Raw genomic sequence first — 18,917 nt, 5'->3', positions numbered from 1 at the left:
CACACTTGGGTAGGCTTCTGACTGGGAAACGAGAGGTCGCTATAGGTCCCGAGTTCGAATCCCAAAGGAGACATTTTTTTTCTTTTTTCCTTTTTTTTTCCTTTTTAACCAGCAGCACCAAAATGGTTTGTTTATTATATCGCTCCGTAGGTATGCATTGCAGAATAATTTACATATATCAGAACATATAGCCATATAGACTGATTCAAGCTCAAATGTATTAAGTTGTGCTGTTTCATCTGAAAAGCTTTTCCTTTTGTTCCGAACAAGCAGCCACGCACTCGATTTTAGCCAACGCGCTGGTTTTTAGATAGATCCATCGTAAATGAAGCTTATGTGAAACCTGGTTTAGTTTTCGAATATTCCTACATGTACGACGCTAGCTCGACAGATACGAAAGAGATCGATCATTACATCGCTTTTTGCGGCTCTCAATATTGGCTTGGGTAAGCGTAAAAGCACCTCTTGAATTGATGTGCAACCTGCACAGGTTGGCTAGTATGACTTCGTGAGCTGCTGTAATGACGAGCAACTACAGGAACAGCTGTAATCAAAACAGTACAAAAAGAAACATGCCAAAATCCAATATGGCCGATTTCTACTCGACACGCACTCATCCCCAGGCTCCGGCCTCAGGCTCTTTCGCAGAAGACCACGTGACACAAGCAAACCCACACACAAATAAATAAATAAATAAATAAATAAATAAATCCCTCAGTCGATGCTAATGTGCGGGCTTTGCCCCCACAAAAATCGAGGTTTTCTTCGACTCTCATCAGTTTCAGTTTCTCCTAAAGACTGTCAACAGATAAACGCCTCATTGCTAATCATTTACGAAAAATATACTAATCACTAGAGAAGATATGCATAAATTGATGCCCTACAAGGATGAGTAAGACGTAGATGAAGTTTGTATAAACCCATGATTGAGATTAAACGTTTGTGTTTTATCTTCAACTTTCCTCCAGTTTACAAACAGTTTAAAAATGTAGAAGAGTACATCCTTTACTTTTTTGTTTGCAAAAAAGACTGTGCCCGAGGGGGACTTCCATATAAAAGGGACGGGGATGCTAGTCGGAAAATTTGAATTAACCAATCTGGGCGTGGCGCAAGCTTTTTTTGATGCCTAAAAGATATCATTTTTCATGCCAAAAGTATTACGTTCAACCCGACACTAGACCATAAGGACTAAAAATATTGGCTCTCTGTCCTAAACACCGTTATATTTATACCCCTAAGCGAGATGACCGGGGTCCCCGTCTCTTGAAGACTGTAAACCGTGTTTCCTTTCAGGTAGAGTTACTTGAAAACAGATGTAAAACTTTCCTACATAAAAAAACTGTTTGTTGAAGTTTTCAGAGGTAACCATAAAAGAAATGCATGCGTGCCCTTTAACCTTATTATCAACAAACCCATCTTCGTTACGTATGTACATTGAGTAGCACAACTTTTAAGGTGCATGTTCAGGTAAGAAAAAAATGAATTTTTATTTAAAAAAAAAAAAGAACAAAGTTAAGATACGTTAAGTACCCGCATATAAGAACGTAGTATTAAAAACCTGGATGGCCGAGGATTTTCCATTTAGACCCCTTTACATAAGAACCTGTTCTAGCATGAAATAAACAGAAAAGTTCAGTTATATAAGTACCCTTTCAGGCTAACTTGGAAAATACAGTTTCGGATATGTGGCTTTTCAATGTAAGGGGAGCAAGGATAGCGCAGTGGTGAGAGCGCTCTCCACAATGTGGCCCGGGTTAGATTCCCGAATCCGGTGTCATATGTGGGTTGAGTTCGTTGTTGGTTCTCCTCCTTGCGCCGAGGGTTTTCTCCCTGTTCTCCGGCTTCCCCCCCCCCCTCCCCCCCTCCACAAAAACTAACCCTTTGAAATTCGGGAATCCGAGGGCCACAGGTTTGTCAGTCGCAAGAATGTTACGTGCAACCCTCATTTAACAAAGTCGATTTGTTTGTTTGTACTATGTAAATATAACTACATTACTATCCAGTAATTTTCAAATCCTTCATAGGCTGGAAGTACGCGGTAAACTTGGCCTTTGACTCATCCTTGCGCTAATATATTTTTCTTCAGTTACCAAATTTTAATAACTCATTCTTCGTTATATTAAAAATTTTAAACAAATTCTTAACATGAAGATTTAAAACATAAAAGTGCATTACAACTTCGATAATGTGTAATAGTCAATACCCAGTAATTATTCATGATTTTAAGGGATAAGTTACTGGAAATATTTTAGCGCTATTTTCCATGATTTGTCCTTTCTTCCATATGAATATACTTTCGTCTTCGTTTCAAAGAGGGCAGTTAACATTCCCAAGAGAAGAGGAAGTTTTTATCGTTCTCTAGCAGAAGTGGCTCATTAAGTCACCGGCACCCTCAGTGACACGTGACCAGACTCACCGCCTCATCCTCAACACGTGGAAAAAATATTACTCACTTTCATACTCGACTTCAGCATACCACAGTTCACACTAGGAGAATATAGATGATCACCATCTGCACTGCGGCATTTTATCGCAATTACTAACATCGGGAGCAGATATATGACAATCTTAGTAAGAGTTAAATAGAACTGAGGAGTTTTTTTTAACTGTCAGTTTAAATAGAGAATTATCCGGTAATTCAATTTTAAAACCAAGAAACCAAAAGTAAACCAATGAAATTTTAATAAAACATCATATTTTTTATCTTTCAAAGAACCTAAAAAACGTTGTTAAATTCAATCCATATTGCCCTTAATAAACTTATCTTCCAAGTCACTGACATTCTCTGCTTTTTAATATCCTCTCCGCCTTGATATTTTTTAGGGATATTTATTTTTCAATTATGACCCAAAACTTCATTAAAATTTCTTGTAACCTGTAATCAGTCTCGTGTCCACTGTTGTTAACCTTCGCATAAACAATATATATATTGGCTGACAAATAAGAGCACGAAAGTTGTCGTGTTTTGCTGAAAGCGTAAAGTTTAAATTCCTGCCAGATTTCCTTTTCGTTTGACCTGGGCCTCACTAAAGATAAAATACAAACTTCTGCACGAACAAGAAAACTCCACAATGTACGGAATTACAATAATGCCCTTCTTAGGACGCTTTACATTTCTCAGAACTGACCGCCCGGTCCGGTGGAATTGAATGTGAAATTGGCCCTTTTCCATGACATTTTCCCACAAATTCACCATAGCAACGTGTAATATTTATGTATTGACTGATTTGACAGGTCAATTCTGACTAACAACAGAACTCTATTCTTAAACATGCCGGTCTGGCCGGCCAGTTGTGACTAATGGAAAGCGCCCTTTGTAAACTAGTAACGCTCGGCCTTTGCCTTAGAAATAGCAACAAATCGTTAAAGAGAGGCGACTTTGCCCACGAAGGTAAAGAATATAATTCCTTTTTCCTCCTCTAAGCATGAAATAAAAATTAATCTAGAAGGAGCAAACGAAAGCCATCTTCAATTACTTTTTTGGTCAGAAATTCAACAACAAAGAGATCTTCAACTAACGTGAAATTACCTTTTTATTTCATGCATATTTCTGTGAAACTTTAGGTCGCTTAGCGACAATCCTATTCATCCACACAAAACGTCATTTGAGTAAAGCGACTTTGTAATTAAAGTTCTGAAATGACTGCGATTTAATTTTCAAAATGCTTATAACAGAGTGGAGGCTAAGCTATTGGTAAGTAGATTATTCTTATTCCTTTTTGACAGTACAGATAAAATGTGCGGTGTTTTATTTTTAAAGGGGCTACATCAAGAGGATTTAGCTGATTTTTCGTCTAAACTGCTCTGAAATTAGTGGTAGCCAACTTAACCCATGAAAATCATTATCTTTGAACATCTAAAGGAAGATATAACCGTAATTTGTTGAGAGAAACCAAACCACAGCTATAAATATCGATTTTTTGGAGACGCGGGGACATCATTTGAAAAATTAAGCCTTAATCTTTCAAATTGCAATCCATTTCCATCCGAGCCATCTGTAGCCAATGACGCTTGTTTACAGTTTCAATGCTCTAATATAACAATTATTTATAAAAATGGACCATTATTTTTAGATTTCTTACGACACAAATATAAATTTGGGCTGTTCAGAAATTTGGTAAAATTGTGACCAAGCCCCTTTAAAATAGAAGCTACACTGGTAACTTAATAAGTTTTCTCTTCAAGTCGATTGAAGAAGTAAATAACATAAAATGAATTTTAGATTGGGTAGAAGTGCAAGATAATATTAAGAAAAACCTGAAAAGAAAAGAAAAGTATTGTAGTTATTTAACAATTTTTACACGAATTTTTTCTCGCCTGAATTTTTTTAAAAAGTAGCAACGAGGCGCCGGCGTATGATATTAATGTTTTGACTTTGTGTTTTATTATGCAAGGTCTTTGAAGGAAGCAGAATATTGGTAGTATAACTCGCTGAAGACCGGCGGAAATTAGTACATTGTATTTTGTAGCGGTTGATGCCATCATTGGTGACCAAGCCTTTCGTAATGACAGATGTCGTTTCTGCTCGAATTTAGGCCTGGACTAGGTCGAAACTGCGCTCTGATTACAATTAAAAACAAGGCCTAGCCAGGTAAGGAAATTATTAAGTTCAACTCACGCTAAGATTGATTTGGGATACGAATAGAAGATTTGCTATTATAGATATGACAGCTAGTGAAGTCACCGTATATAATGAAATTTGTCGGGAGTTTCCCGGCTCAACGTGGTGAATTTGTGGTCAGAGCATGACAAAGGTTCCAACTCCGTGTTTAATTCTCGGTGATGAACTCCCTTTTATCGTTAGGATGCCACCGACTGTTATAGGGAAGGGAAACGTCCACCGAGAAACAACATAAGTCAGGCGCCCATTTCCCGGAGTGTGTAACTGTATTGGGTTTATGATACAGCCTTTTACATACCGGGTTATTGTTTAACTCTAATTTACTCTAATTTCCCGAGAAGTCCGCCAGCCAATTGAAATTAGCATCACTACATAACGGACGCAAAAATGGTCCCCTATATAATTTGATCTTTGATCTTCTTGCTAATTGAGTAAACAAAATATTCTCGCACGTGCATCGTACATCTTGACGTAAGCCTTTGTCTTCCTTTGTAAGTACTTGTAAAAAAGCATCAGGAAATTACAAAATTATGTTTTGTGTTGATGAATCAGAGTTGTTCTTCAGGTTGTAGACGAAACACTGGAGGCATTCAAGGATGAAACTTCATCTGAAATCATCGAAATATCTCACTGTCTGCATTACAATTATTATTCTTGTACTACTTGCCGCTGGAAGGTATCTTTGGAATGGCGCAGCTGTGAATGATAACGGGAGTTCATCGTTTCCAGACGAGTCAACTTTAAATCAGTCCTTATCTTGTAAGGCCATCATTAATCTTGAATCTTAATTTAGTTGAATATACAGTTGAATCCCGATAATTTGAACCTCTTGCTAACTCGATTCCCCTCCAGGTCGTTTTCCTTTTAATTTTACCATCGATAACTCGAACTTCCGATATCTTAAACTTTTTTCCGATTTCCCTAGAAGGTTTGAGTTATTGGGATTCAACTGTGTTATTATTGATGATTAGTTTAATTATATTAAACACTGAAATGAAACTGAAGGGTCACCTGTTGAATACGTGATAATAAATGACACAAAAAAGCAAATACCTCTACAAATGGGTTTAATTTCAAATCTGAGATAATTTTATTACTTTGTAATTATAAAACGAATTGGTATGCCTTTTTTAATTGCAATTTCGGGAGGAATTTTGTTGCGACTGAAAAGTTGACGTAATTGTTGCGTGTTGCCTGATTGCTCGCTGTTGTTGTTTTTGTTGTTTATTGGCGGCTAACCACACTTTGTCTTTTCCGTAGTTTCTCAGTACTCTCACTGCATACCTGGCAGCCTTCCCGATAGCTTAACCAAACTTCACGAGCTATACGATGGCGTTGAAACGTTTGTTATGTTCATTGGATACCCGAGAAGTTCTCACAGTTTAGTAGGATCCATTTTGGACGCACATCCAGAAATCATCATCCCTCATGAATATCACATCGTAGAGCATTGGGACATCTACCGAGACGATGCACTAAAAAACTCTGGCATGCAAAAATACCTGCTCTTTTACAATATGCACTCACTTTCCACATGGCAAGCCACGTTCGGGAATCGAGCTGGAAAACCTGTTTTTCTTTATTCGATGGAATCTACTCTTATAACGTTCCTGGTGCGTGGCAAGGGACTTTCAATGGTAAACTTAAGGTGAGTCTAAGCCATTGTTATATCTTTTAAATATTTTCAAGTGTGACGATAAGGAGGAGGCTGCAATCAGTCTGCAACTGACGACATCAACGTTGAATAATTTGGACCGCTTTTAATATGAGGGCCAGATTAAATGGTGACCAGATTATTTGTTTCAAAGTATGGACTTGAACACTGGTTTTTGTGCTGTGATTATCCCTCCTTCCACTCCCCTTGATTGATACGGTTCATCAAGACCCCCCAGTGATCTCTACCTAATCTTCGCCCGTACCCATTTATTTTCATAAAAATATATATTGTAAGAGTAAAGGGACCTGCCCTAGAACACAAAACAAAGTGCCCGGCAGGGCATGGTGTGTAAAATAACAGCTTTCATTGAATTGACAGGTCATTGGTGACAAGAAAGGAGGTGGAACAACTATGGAACTAACTGAAAAACCTGAAAAGTTTTCTATTCTTAAAGAACTAAATGAAACTGTTGGCATTCCTCTGAAGTTTCTTCATGTCATCAGAAATCCTTTCGACGTCATCTCGACTTGGGTGTTGAGGCTCTTCAAGGCAAGACTCAAAGTAAACGATGGAACAACTGAGGTACTGAAACAACAAACTGAAACGTTAAATGGGCCTCATGCACAAACGCCTCCCTGCATCTAAAGCACATAAGAGTGTTCTAGCACTATTCACATAACATATAGCTGCGTAGTAAAATACGAGCAACGAGCAAAATATTCGCTCGCGTATTATATGTTAAACCACCAAATAAGGGATTTATTATTCCACTTATTTTTCCACTACATTCGGGTCCGTGTTCTGTAAGTTTGTTTGTACGTATTTTTGTGCTTTTCTACGGTGTAATAATGCGGCATATTTTGCGCGTTCTCTTGTCCATATATGGTAAAACGGCGCAATAGTGGAATAATAATGGTTGGGTTTATCATTTTCTCCTCTCTTCGACAGACTTTAATATTTCAGCTTAGCGCCTCTCCCGCCTTGCAGCGATAACTTGTGTTTTTATCAGCTCCCGCTGTGCTCGCCTCTGTTCATAATGTATTCCAGTCTGGTGTTCCCAGCACAAATATAAACAGAGTTTAGCAGAGAGTTTTGTATCTGTTAGACTCTTCTATAAACTGGACGGCTTTTAAAAATAAAATAAATAAAAATAAATAAATATTTTTAAGCTTGAGGCAAAAATAAATATAAGCTTGATGTTTATTCCCGCAAGTGGTAAAAACTTGTTACACTTTATTACATTGTTTCTGCACATTTTAGTTACTTTTTGTCCTTATAAATTTTCAGATGAACAAACCAGGGGCATTAAACAATGCTATAAAATCCTTCCACGTAGGGGCCAAACCACCCCCCAAATGTTTCATGAAACCTAATTTTGGTTATTTTCAACATTAATTTACTAAACTTGTGGTGTTAGCTCAAATTGATGTCCACTTCATTTTAAGCTGAAGAATTTCTCAAAATTTCACATAGTGACGTCACAAAGGATGACGTCACAAAAACCAGTAAAGTAAAATTTTGAATTATTATTTAAAAAGTGTCTCATCTGGAAGTGGGTATCAAGGGGAGTAAAACACTGAAAACCGTTCATCGCTGCGATTTTTTGTTCCCGAATTATGGCCAGTTAAAAACAGATCAGTGTTCCCCCCCGGAACTATAGGTTTCCATACTTTCTTTGTAAAAGTTATGTCCTTGGTATTTTTTTGTCAGTTTTTTTCCAGCTGAGCTGGTATTTTGGTAAAAGAGACTTCTTACTGTCCCTAAAAATCGTATGGTTTTAGTTTTTCCACTTTTGCCTCCAGGACAATAATATGGCAAAGGAATTATTGGTCACGTGACCTTTTATTACGTCACAAATCTGCTTTTATGCATCCAGGAATTACAAAAAATATTTTTTTCATAATTTTCTTTTCCCTTCTACTTTCTGCATTTAATACAACCAATGTGTAATGTCAATTGCACTACTATTAAAAAAAAAGGCAGTCAAATTTAGCTTTATTACCGAAGGGGGGAGGTCCCATTTATTGACTTTAAATTTTTCCAACTTTAAAATGTCATATCTCACCCAGTATTTGCCGTATGTACATACTGTTTTCGGTTTTCAACTTCTCTTGATGCGCTCTATCTTAAACAGTAGAAAAATTGAAACAATTCCAAACTTTAATTTTAAGAAAATATTACGTCATCAGTTATGACGTCATATAGTGACAAGTTCTACAAACAAGTCTTTCAAAATGATTGGCATGTTGTCTTATATTAACCTACCAAGTTTCGCAAGCATGCGATCAACATCAACAAAGTTATTAAAAATCTCACCAAATACCCAATTTTAGATGAAACATTTGGGGGGTGGTTTGGCCCCTACGTGTTCTTCGAACTTATCGAGACCAATGAGAGAATAAGACAGCTTTATGGTGATGCAGTGTTGGACGTTTTAAGCCATGAACTGATATTGAAACCAAGAGCAACAATGAAGAGAATATGTACATTTCTTGGAGTAAGATGTAACGAGGATTATATTTATCAAGCGGAGAACATTCTTTTTGGCAAACCATCCGAGACAAGAAGAACAGTAGTATGGACGGAGGAACAAAAGCAAAGAGTTTATGACGAAATGAAGAAGTACTCTTTTTTGCAATCGTTTAGTTTAGAAGGGGACTGACGGATAGAATGTCCGTCTCGCGCACGGTTGAAAGGTCCATGCACTTTATTACGTCTATTTTGGTCAATTTTCCTGTTGTCGTTTTTTAAACGCCCACATTCTTCCTAGTTGCTTTGCGCGCCAAGGAGCAGGCCTCCAAGAATAGCAGCGTCTATTGTTTTTTATTTTTTTATTTTGTTGTACTCGTAGTTAGGTAAGTAGGTAGTTAGTTAGTTAGTTAGTAAGTTAATAATATTTTTTTTAAATAGGCTTATGCTTATCCTATCTTTTCCTATCATATCCTATCCTATTTTGAAAATAAAATTCCGTTATTTGATGTGACAGCGAGTTGAGTTGCTCTAAGTTTCTTCCATCTTTGCCTTTTTAGCTAAGCAGTGAACACGCTTTTCGGTTACAGTGATTTGACTGTTTTACCATCGATTGTTATGGTAGTTTCTAGAGTGTTGTCGGACATGAAAAAGCTTTTAAAAACAAAAACAAACGGTCGTTCCTAAAGCATATCGGTTGAAGGCGGGCTTTTAATGTCCTACCTTGCTTCAAAACTTTGCAATTGGAGCAAATGCAAATTAGTTGTCAAAATTCCCGATGACTTTGTCACACGGGTTGTTTTAGCGGCTCGCGTGATTCACTGCTTATTCACTTGCAATGTTGTTGGTAATTCACGACACTCTATAAGGGTCTATAAGCACTGTAGCAGCCTATCGTATTAGGTGAGATAATATAACATTAAAGAAATAATAAATAAAAATATCGACCACTTTTTTCCAGATCCTCCACTACACTGTACACTGCATTTTTTATAGTAACCGAAAGAATACTTGCGTGTCCATTGCATTGGTCGAGAGTTATGGTCCATGAGTTTATAGACCACGAAAATGACTTAAGCAAGTCGAATTTTTGAAATCGTCGCGATTTTCAAGTAAAAAAACTGGAGAGTTGTAAAGTTTGGAACCTATCACTGATTCGGTTTTAGATACTCTTGTGAAATAACAAATCGACCGCAATTTTTATGGTCGATCGACATTCTCATTTATAAAATAACTAGAACACTGCGCGAACGCTGATTGGTCAAAAAGCTACGTACTATTTGACTGGTAAATGCTCCGTTTCCCGATATGGCAGCATCACGATTAAGGACGACGAATTGCTTGAGGACGTCTTCTAAAATTGTTTTTTTTTTTTTTTTTTTTTCTGAAAATTTTACCACTAGGAGAGATTATGGGTTACTCATGTTAGAAATGTAAAGCAGTCAGAATGCAGAATAGCACCTTAATATAGTTTTAACATGAATCTTCTGTCTACGTTCTGTTGACTTTTTTTAGCGCGTTTAAAAGAGTGTGCGATCGCGAAAAGGCCGCGCGAGGAAAAATTGCCCCCTCGCACCTCTCGCGTTTCCTAAACGCGCGCTCGAAACTACGGCGCCTGCTACGCAGGCTAGGTTCTTCATGACATTAAGTAAACTAGTACGAATAAACGATAAGAGTTTTGTGTTCGACTTCAAATTGAAACCACCAGGAAAAGGGAAGCCATTCAGGCCAAAAATATTGCTAACAGTTGAACACAGAGCTGAGGGAGATGGCTTATACATGGCGCGAGGTTAGGAAGGTGATCGGCGGCGAAACATTTGCAGCCTTAATGCCTCACTGGGGACGAAGTGGATGGGTTACTGACTGACTGACTGACTGACTGACTGACTGACTGACTGACTGACTGACTGACTGACGGACTGACTTTGTCTTTTATTCAAAGAAGGGATAAAGTAAACTGTGAAAATACATCGTTGACTGTAAAAGATAGTTACATTTTAAAGCAGAATTTTTTAATAAGATATATACAGTCTGCGAACTTGCTTTCTTATTGTAAGATCATCTGATTTTAAAGAAGAAGCTATTCAAAAGATTAAATTTGCATTTTGGACGAAACCATCATCTGGTAGCAATTGTTTTTTTACAAAGGACAAAAAGAACATCAAACATTGAAAGGAACATAAAAAAAAAACATTGATATCAGAATAAATGTAAAACAAACTCATGTCGCTTTCATGTGACCGTCACTTCGCTATATATAGTGACGATCTCAAAAGGTATACGGCTACTAGGACACAGAATCTGTTCTAGAAAACATGCTTTCAGTTTGAGTTTACAGTATTCAAGGTTTTTTTGTTAACGTTTGTAAATAAAGCTCTTACTTTCTTTCCCTTTTGACAGTGTTTTTTTACATAATTATCATTAATGGCGAAGAGCCATCAGTTAAAATTATTCAATCTAAATCTTTTTGAAGGAAAATTTAAATCTAGCTCGAGATCAGAAACTCTATGGTGTGTATTAAATTCTGGCGAAATCATTTCGGGCTGATTTTTTGATTTGATTTCGAAGAATGTTAAGTCAGAAATGATTGCTTAAATAAACTGATGAACTGAATGTTTGGAAAAAAGTCTCCCAACACATGATATCCGACACGCCAAAATGAAATTTATCTAAAAACCCGATTTTCAAGACAAGGGTTTTGGGCACGATATCCCTAAAATTTAGCAAGTGTGGCTTGTAGGAGCGCCCAAAAGAAAATAAGGAGTGCCGTAAAATAAGGCATTTTGCTAAAACGCCTGTCATGAAGTGTCAAACTGTAAATACCCAAATGGATATTCGGGATCCATTTCCAAGTCGCTTCGTTAATTCCGGCCAACCAAATTCTTAATTTCTTGTCGTCTCTGCCGTTCTTTCTCAAATGACTGTCAAAGCCAATTTGGTATGTTTTAGCTTTATCACTGACAGCGTGTGACACAAAAAATGACCTTTCGGACGTTGAAATGTGAAGAAATCAATTTGACTATAACAAGATATACTTACAACTATAACTTATGTAAAATAAATACCACGGACAAATATGTCTTACGGTTACAATATGGGTTATGAATAAATCCACAATAAAAATGTCATCTTTATTATTCACCTTTATTCACAGGCTGGTAAGAAACATTTTATATTTTACGACCACAAAAAATATCGGACAGTTTTAATCAATCGGTTTAGCGTTCAGGTGTAACATAGCACCCGGTGGATTTTGCCCAATAAAGACATAGCACTGACTAAACGGTTAACAAAAGAAGCCTTCACCACGTTAGTTGCAAATGCAAATTCCACAAAAATAGACAATAAGGATGAAAGCACATAAAATGGATCATTCATTACATTTATGTCATACAATCCCAATATTGATAATGGGAGAGTTTTTTTTTACTAGATTTACACTATAGACAAACCATCCGAGTGGGAAAACTTAAAGGAACTACGTCACGGGGATTTCGCAGATTTTTGATCTGAACTATTCTGAAATTAGTGGTAGGCAAACTTAACCTATGGAAAAAATATCTTTGAGCATCTAAAGGAAGATATAACCTAAATTTGCGGATAGAGATAAAACTACGACTATAAATATCGTTTTTTTTGAAGACGTGCGGTAACAAATTGAAAAAAATAAGCCTTAATTTTTTAAGTTGCAATCAATCTCCATCCTAGCCATCCGCAGCGAAAGACACTTGTTTACAGTTTCAGTACTCTATAAAAGAGCAATTTTTAATAAAAATAGACTATTATTTTTAAGATTTCTGCGACACAAAAATAAATTTGTCTATTCAAAAATCTGGTAAGATCTGTGACAAAGCCCTTTTAATGCAAACAACGTCAGTTTGTCTAATAACGCATTCATGTTTTTTTGTACTCGCTAATGTCATTTCTATTTGACACTTCGCAAAAGCTTGTTTATCTAAGCGTCTCCGTTATTTATCTGCTCTACTATTTTAACCTATAGGAGGTTTAGTAGAGCGCAATCAACATTTTTGCTTACTTGAAAAGCGAATGTAAATTAGAATCAACATATTAACATTTTAACAATTGACTGTAAATGACTTGAAATTAAAACAGAAGACTAACAGAAGACTGACAGAGGTTTTGCGAAAATAATAGTGTACAGCTTGAAATTAGTTACTTTTACTTTTTTAGGGTTGTCGGAGAATACTTAGCTAGGATCATTTAAAGAAACACATGTTGTACCGAACGCAAGGATGAAATGTCATCTGAAATCATCGAAAAATCTCATCATCTGCTTCGCTTTTATGATTCTTGTACTACTTGGCGCTGGAAGGTATCTTTGGAATGGTGCAGTTGTTTATGACGACTGGAGTTCATCATTTCCAGAAGATTCAACTTTACATCAGTCCTTATCAAGTAAGGTTATCATAATTCTTAACCTTACTTCTTGAATTATTAAAATACAATCAATAATATGAGCAACCCAAAACAAGGAGTGGGAAAGAAATGACTTAAAGGGGGAATATCAACAGCATGACTTTAAAAAGTAATTAACCAAAAGACATTATACATCGATGGAAACGTAAAAATGATGGTCTAATTTTGATAACTCTATTACTATATGCTTTTGTCCTGGGGCACTGAAGCTATAACATGTTTGTTATCGTGTGTTACAAATGTACACGTTTTGGTTCTCAAATTGAAAAAGTCGTTTTGCCCTGATATAAAATCGTGTCTCGTAAAATCACTAAAACTCATTGCAATTTGCTCTCCCTTCAAAAATTCGCTTAAAATCTTCATTTTGATGCCGTAGGCAGATTTCGTGCACGAGCGAAAATACTCAGTAGTCATAATCTTGGACTTAGCATGTTTATTTAAACAACACAACGGCAAAATCACCGTGTTTGTGTCCTATACATATAGTGTATTTAGCGAGTGAAATGAATAACCATCTCCATAAACGGGGCTTTTAGTCGGGCTTCTATAAATTTGAGTGTTACCTTAAAACTCATATATTGGAAAGCTGAGGGCTATTATGGATGGAAAAACTTTTGAGACTGATATGTGAAGTACTTCTTCTCTGTAGTTTTTTCTTCTTTTTGTTGTTGTTGTTTATTGGCTGCTTACCACATTTTGTTTCTTTCAAAGTCTCTCAGTATTCTCACTGCATACCTGGCAGCCTTCCCGATAGCTTAACCAAACTTCACGAGCTCTACAATGGCGTTGAAACGTTTGTTATGTTCATTGGATACCCGAGAAGTTCTCACAGCTTAGTAGGATCAATTTTGGACGCACATCCAGAAATCATCATTCCTAATGAATATCACATCATAGAACGGTGGGACATTTACCGAGACGATACACTTAGAAATTCAGCTATGCGAAAATACCTTCTGTTTTATAATCTACACTCACTCTCAACATGGCAAGCCACCTTCGGGGTTCGAGCACAAAACCCTGTTTTTATTGACGATACAATCTACTCTTACCATGTTCCTGGTGCGTGGCAAGGAACTTTCAATGGCAAACTTAGGGTAAATTCAAATAATAGTTTAATGTTTTAAATATTTTTAGTTACAGGTACAGAGGGGTCTCCGGGAATGACTTCCTTTAGCCCGAAGCTTTTATTTTGAGAGGAACATGTTCTTTAACGGATCAAAATAGTACTTTATTAACAATTAGACTACGAGTCCGAGTTTCCTATGAAAATTATAATAGTCAACGAGGCACAGCCGAATTAAGGACGGTGCCTCCTATTGTTACTGCGCACTTGTTCTGCGCATCACGCAATGCATCGATCACACCGAGCGCGCGCGCTTTTGATGAATTTGCTCGCTTAAAATGACGAATTCAACTACGCGACCAAGCGCGCGACTAAAAAGCAAGAAAGATTTCTCTGCGACGAAATCCAGTTTATGGTTATATACTAAGGCAGGAACAGCGGAAACAGCAGAAGAGCAACATATCAGTAACCATTGACCTCTAACACTGAAAATGGCTCACATTAACAGATAAAAATAAATCGCTAAGCGGAAACTGCTAACTACATATGGCGTAGTGCACGCGCGAGATGCAAATTTTTTAACTCGCTAGGGAGGGGGATAGGAAAAATGTAACAGACCCCAAAAGCGATTTCACAGAGCTTGAAAACAACTCGTATAACTTTTAAAAACGCGTGGTGACCCCTACTTTTTATTTTATAAAATGGAAGTGGCAAGCCTAAAGAGCACATGTTTTATTTGTCATTGAGTGAAAAAAATGTTAGGCCGATTTTGTGGCCGTGCAAGTGAGAGCTGTTAGAGTCAAAAATAGCTCAAACGCAATTATTTTGTTAATAAAAACGTGGATCACGCAGTTCCGAAGACATTGTTTGTTAGTTATTTTAAAGATTTTTATATTTTATGTTGATTTTGTTCATGTTCAAACAATTTCACATGGAATTTGCAAGGAAATGTTATTTAGTTTTACTTTTTTTAAAATGCCACGTCAGCACTTTTTTCCAGTTTTCAAACCAAATTATCTCGAAAATTTGCGTGGCTACCCCCAATTTTCTTTTTGGATTTTAATAGCCCATGGTAACATCTACATTTCTTGCATAGTCATCGGCCGGACAAAAATACCTTGTTATTAGTAGGCACCGTCCTTAACTAACGCCTATAGATAACTAGGGCGAGTAGTTTAATAGTTTCAGTAGATACTCTCAAAGATTGCAGACCAAAACCTGAAATTTTAAGCACGTTTTTACTCAAATTTTAAACGCCCAAATTTGCAGTTTTTCAAAACAACACATTTGCTAATGCTACTAATGATAAATGGGAAGCCACAATTGGTGTCCTATAATATCAGACACAAAACCTATACAGACGCTACGATTTTTTGCTTGCAACTATTGTATTTGAAAAACTTCAATACGACAAGGCTTGGGACCCTTAAACACGACGACTAAGATTTGGCGCGACAATTAAAAGCACGTTTTCAAATTAACTCTTGGTGCAAACAAAAATTTTTGTAAGTTTGTTGTTATCGTTGCTGTCGTAAGCGTGTTAGCTACGACAATCGCAAGCCGTTCCTATTTTGTCCTCATTTCTTTCCGCCGTTTTGGAATCACAGAAGTTTTTCACCCACATGGCAGACCCAAATATTGTTGTCTTATATTTTCGAAATAATCGCGTTCACCCTTTACTACGTTATAATTAACTCTTTGACCTCAAACGTTTTTTTTTTTCATTTGACCTATACTTCAATCTACACTAATCAGTGTTAAATTCGCTTCCGAAGCAAGTAAAAACATTGATTACGTAAGCAGCATTCTTAGAACTGGGGGAAAAGTTAGCTTTATGTAAAGTTTTACAGAAGCTTTCCATTGCGCAAAATCAAAATTTATTACATAGTAATATTACGAACGGAAATGCTTATTTCAATTGCAGGTGTGCGTTTAGTTCAGCTGAAAGCATTTTTTTTCTTATAAGTAGATGCAAATGAAAAGTTTAAATGTTTATTATAGTATCTTCAATATCAGTTTTCCTTTAACTGACAGGTGATTGGAGACAAAAGGGGTGGTGGAACAACAATGGAATTAACTGAAAAACCTGAAAAGTTTGCTATTTTAAAAGAACTCAACGAAACTCTTGGCATCCCTCTAAAGTTTCTTCATGTCATCCGGAATCCTTTCGACATCATCTCGACTTGGGTGTTAAGGCTCTTTAACGTACGACTCCAAGCAAACGATGGAAAAACCAAGGTACTAAACGTTTATTTACTTAATTCATCGGGGGATTGTGTTCCATTTTGCAGGTGCAATTTAATAGAACTGAACTAGAGTTGTTCGAGACGGATTTTTATTTTAGTATATTCAACCAAAACCAGATAAGAGGAAAGCCAGCCAACACATTTAAGTCGTGCACATTCGCTAATTTTTCTCGAAAGCTGTTTGGACAGTTTCAAAATGTGATATAAGTTTTCAAATTCCGAAATCAAAATACGAAATATTGGGTTTGTGGTACCGAGGGCCGGGTGAAAAGCGCTCTCGAACAAATGTTGACTAAAAAGCGCTCTCGGGCAAACGTTGTCTTACAGTGATAAACCTCCACAAGTTACGTAATGTGGTGTAGAGCCTCGACATTAATTCAAATAGCTTCTGGTTTGACCATTATTAAAAATTGAGAAACTGAGAAAACGGACCAGAAGACCATTTTTACAGCAAGTTAAATCTTAAGGCGTTTCACGAGGAAGAATTGGTCACTTTGGTTTCATGTTCACTGTTGTTCTCTCGACTTGTAATTAACCCTAAAGTCACCATCCCATTCCAGCAGAGGCGTACCTCTCAGAATCCCGTCTGGCCTACAATATTTGTTTCTCCCACAAAATAATCCCACAAACCTTTGCGCAGATACTCTTGAGCCAGGTCATCAATCTTTTAATAAAAGTAAGCTACTGATACCTAGAAGCCATCACTCATCAACCAGTCACTGCCTTGGTCTAAACATAGAGTACTCATGTCAATAAATTTCTTCTAACAACTGGAAGCATTTTTGATAGAACTGACCTTGTTTAGGTCAGTTTTCAGTTAGTTTTGATGGTTACTCCCACAGTCACGTGGCGTAGCTTGCTCTTGTACATACTTGCTATAACTGTACAAGTGTTTTGTATCTGTTCTTTTAACTAACGTATGATGTACATCTTTAGTTCGTATAGTGTGATCGTCCGGGTGAGAGTAGTTCTGAGAAGAACTGTTGCTGGTGACTGACGTTTCGACAACCTGAGCGGAAGTCATCTTCAGAGTCAAGTGAAAAGTTGTTGTCAGTCGATGATGTTATAAGTCTGGTCCGTTGAAGCTGATTTGTCAGTTAAGCCGTGATGTTATTGGCTGTAAGACTCGTGTAAAGTTTGTCATAACGAACGACTTAATTAGACTAACAATAGACGGATCGAAACTGACCAATTACTGATGACAAACTTTACACGAGTCTTACAGCCAATAACATCACGGCTTAACTGACCAATCAGCTTCAACGGGCCAGACTTATAACATCATCGACTGACAACAACTTTTCACTTGACTCTGAAGATGACTTCCGCTAAGGTTGTCGAAACGTCAGTCACCAACAACAGTTCTTCTCAGAACTACTCTCACCCGGACGATCACACTATACGAACTACTGATACTCCTGGGTTCAAACCATTTACTGTATGTACATCTTTGTTTTTATCAATTTCCAGATAAACAAACCCGCCGAATTAGACAACGCTATAAAGTCTTTCTTCCACCTTATGGAGACCAACGAAAGAATAAGACAGCTTTATGGCGGTGATTCAGTACTGGACGTTTTAAGCCATAAACTGATATTAAAGCCAAGAGAAACAATAAAGGCAATATGTGCATTTCTAGGTGTAACATGTCACGAGGATTACCTTCATCAAGCGGAAAACATTCTTTTCGGCAAACCATCCGAGACAAGAAGAACAGTTGTGTGGACTGAAGAACAGAAGCAAAGAGTTTATGACGAAATGAAGAAGTACTCTTATTTGAAATCGTTTAAGTTTGAAGAATCATACTGATTAGGGTGTTCAGCTTCATACAAGGGTGACTTTTCCATGCACATTATAACGCCTATTTTGCCAATTGAGTAGCTCCTTTAATACACCTCATTCCACCAGAACGTTCATACAGCTTTAGTTATATAGCAACCTTCAAGCAGTTACAAAGAAAACCCAGGAAAACCTGGATTACATATGCATTTTAGTTTCTCAGAGTCATCCATCTTGTTAAGACCTGTTAAAGCAAAAACAGAAAATACAGTGGGATCCCGATTTTCTTTAAGCCTTTACAGAAGCAATATTACCCCCAGTTGAACGTGCTCAACAAGGGGTAATATTTCAGGTACTCCAACGAAGGAAATCGGGTCCCTCTTCTCTAGGAGTGTTATATCTCCCCCCCCCCCCCCCCCCCAAGGTACTGAGTGAGAGGCTTTTTGATACAAGCACCAAACTTTGAAGGATTACAAGCATTCGCATACTAATCAATTCTTGATATAGTGCCAACGCCAATTTCCTATTTTCAGCTAGTAAACAGCAATGAAATTTTCAACCGAGAGGCCCCCCTGCCCCTTCCCCACGAGGTATTTCTTCTTGTACTTTTATGAACCTTTTATTGTTGATTTTTATTCATAA

General features: G+C 37.1%; 1 protein-coding gene and 1 pseudogene across 3 annotated transcripts; both read left to right on the top strand.

The window, feature by feature from the left end:
• The first annotated feature begins 3,638 nt into the window (after window positions 1-3,638).
• Window positions 3,639-9,095, top strand: LOC144652595 (uncharacterized; annotated as a pseudogene). The gene is made up of 6 exons (XR_013570564.1): window positions 3,639-3,694; window positions 4,395-5,380; window positions 5,882-6,269; window positions 6,657-6,860; window positions 7,566-7,607; window positions 8,650-9,095. The product of XR_013570564.1 is annotated as an uncharacterized LOC144652595 (transcript).
• Window positions 9,096-12,875: 3,780 nt separating this feature from the next.
• On the top strand, window positions 12,876-18,709 carry LOC144652594 (uncharacterized). Of its 2 annotated transcripts, none has more exons than XM_078512657.1 (4): window positions 12,876-13,163; window positions 13,896-14,281; window positions 16,285-16,488; window positions 17,967-18,709. In XM_078512657.1, the coding sequence occupies exons 1-4, from the start codon at window positions 13,001-13,003 to the stop codon at window positions 18,303-18,305; spliced, it is 1,092 nt and encodes a 363-aa protein (XP_078368783.1). In that variant the 5' UTR covers window positions 12,876-13,000; the 3' UTR covers window positions 18,306-18,709. The 2 variants fall into 2 exon arrangements, with proteins under 2 accessions (XP_078368783.1, XP_078368784.1); XM_078512658.1 differs by lacking the exon at window positions 12,876-13,163 and adding an exon at window positions 13,721-13,811.
• The last annotated feature ends 208 nt before the right edge of the window (window positions 18,710-18,917 follow it).

This window comes from Oculina patagonica, chromosome 4, assembly GCF_052425735.1.
Source record: "Oculina patagonica isolate OP01 chromosome 4, crgOcupat, whole genome shotgun sequence".
In the NCBI taxonomy this organism is placed as follows: domain Eukaryota; kingdom Metazoa; phylum Cnidaria; class Anthozoa; order Scleractinia; family Oculinidae; genus Oculina; species Oculina patagonica.
The sequence above is the reverse complement of the archived record's forward strand: the minus strand, read 5'-3'. Positions and strand labels throughout refer to the sequence as shown.

Coding starts and splice junctions, on each gene's coding strand:
- LOC144652594 (XM_078512657.1), top strand. CDS start 13,001: ATGAAATGTCATCTGAAATCATCGAAAAATCTCATCATCTGCTTCGCT. Junction 13,164..13,895: donor TTTACATCAGTCCTTATCAA/GTAAGGTTATCA, acceptor TTTCTTTCAAAG/TCTCTCAGTATTCTCACTGC. Junction 14,282..16,284: donor CTTTCAATGGCAAACTTAGG/GTAAATTCAAAT, acceptor TTTAACTGACAG/GTGATTGGAGACAAAAGGGG.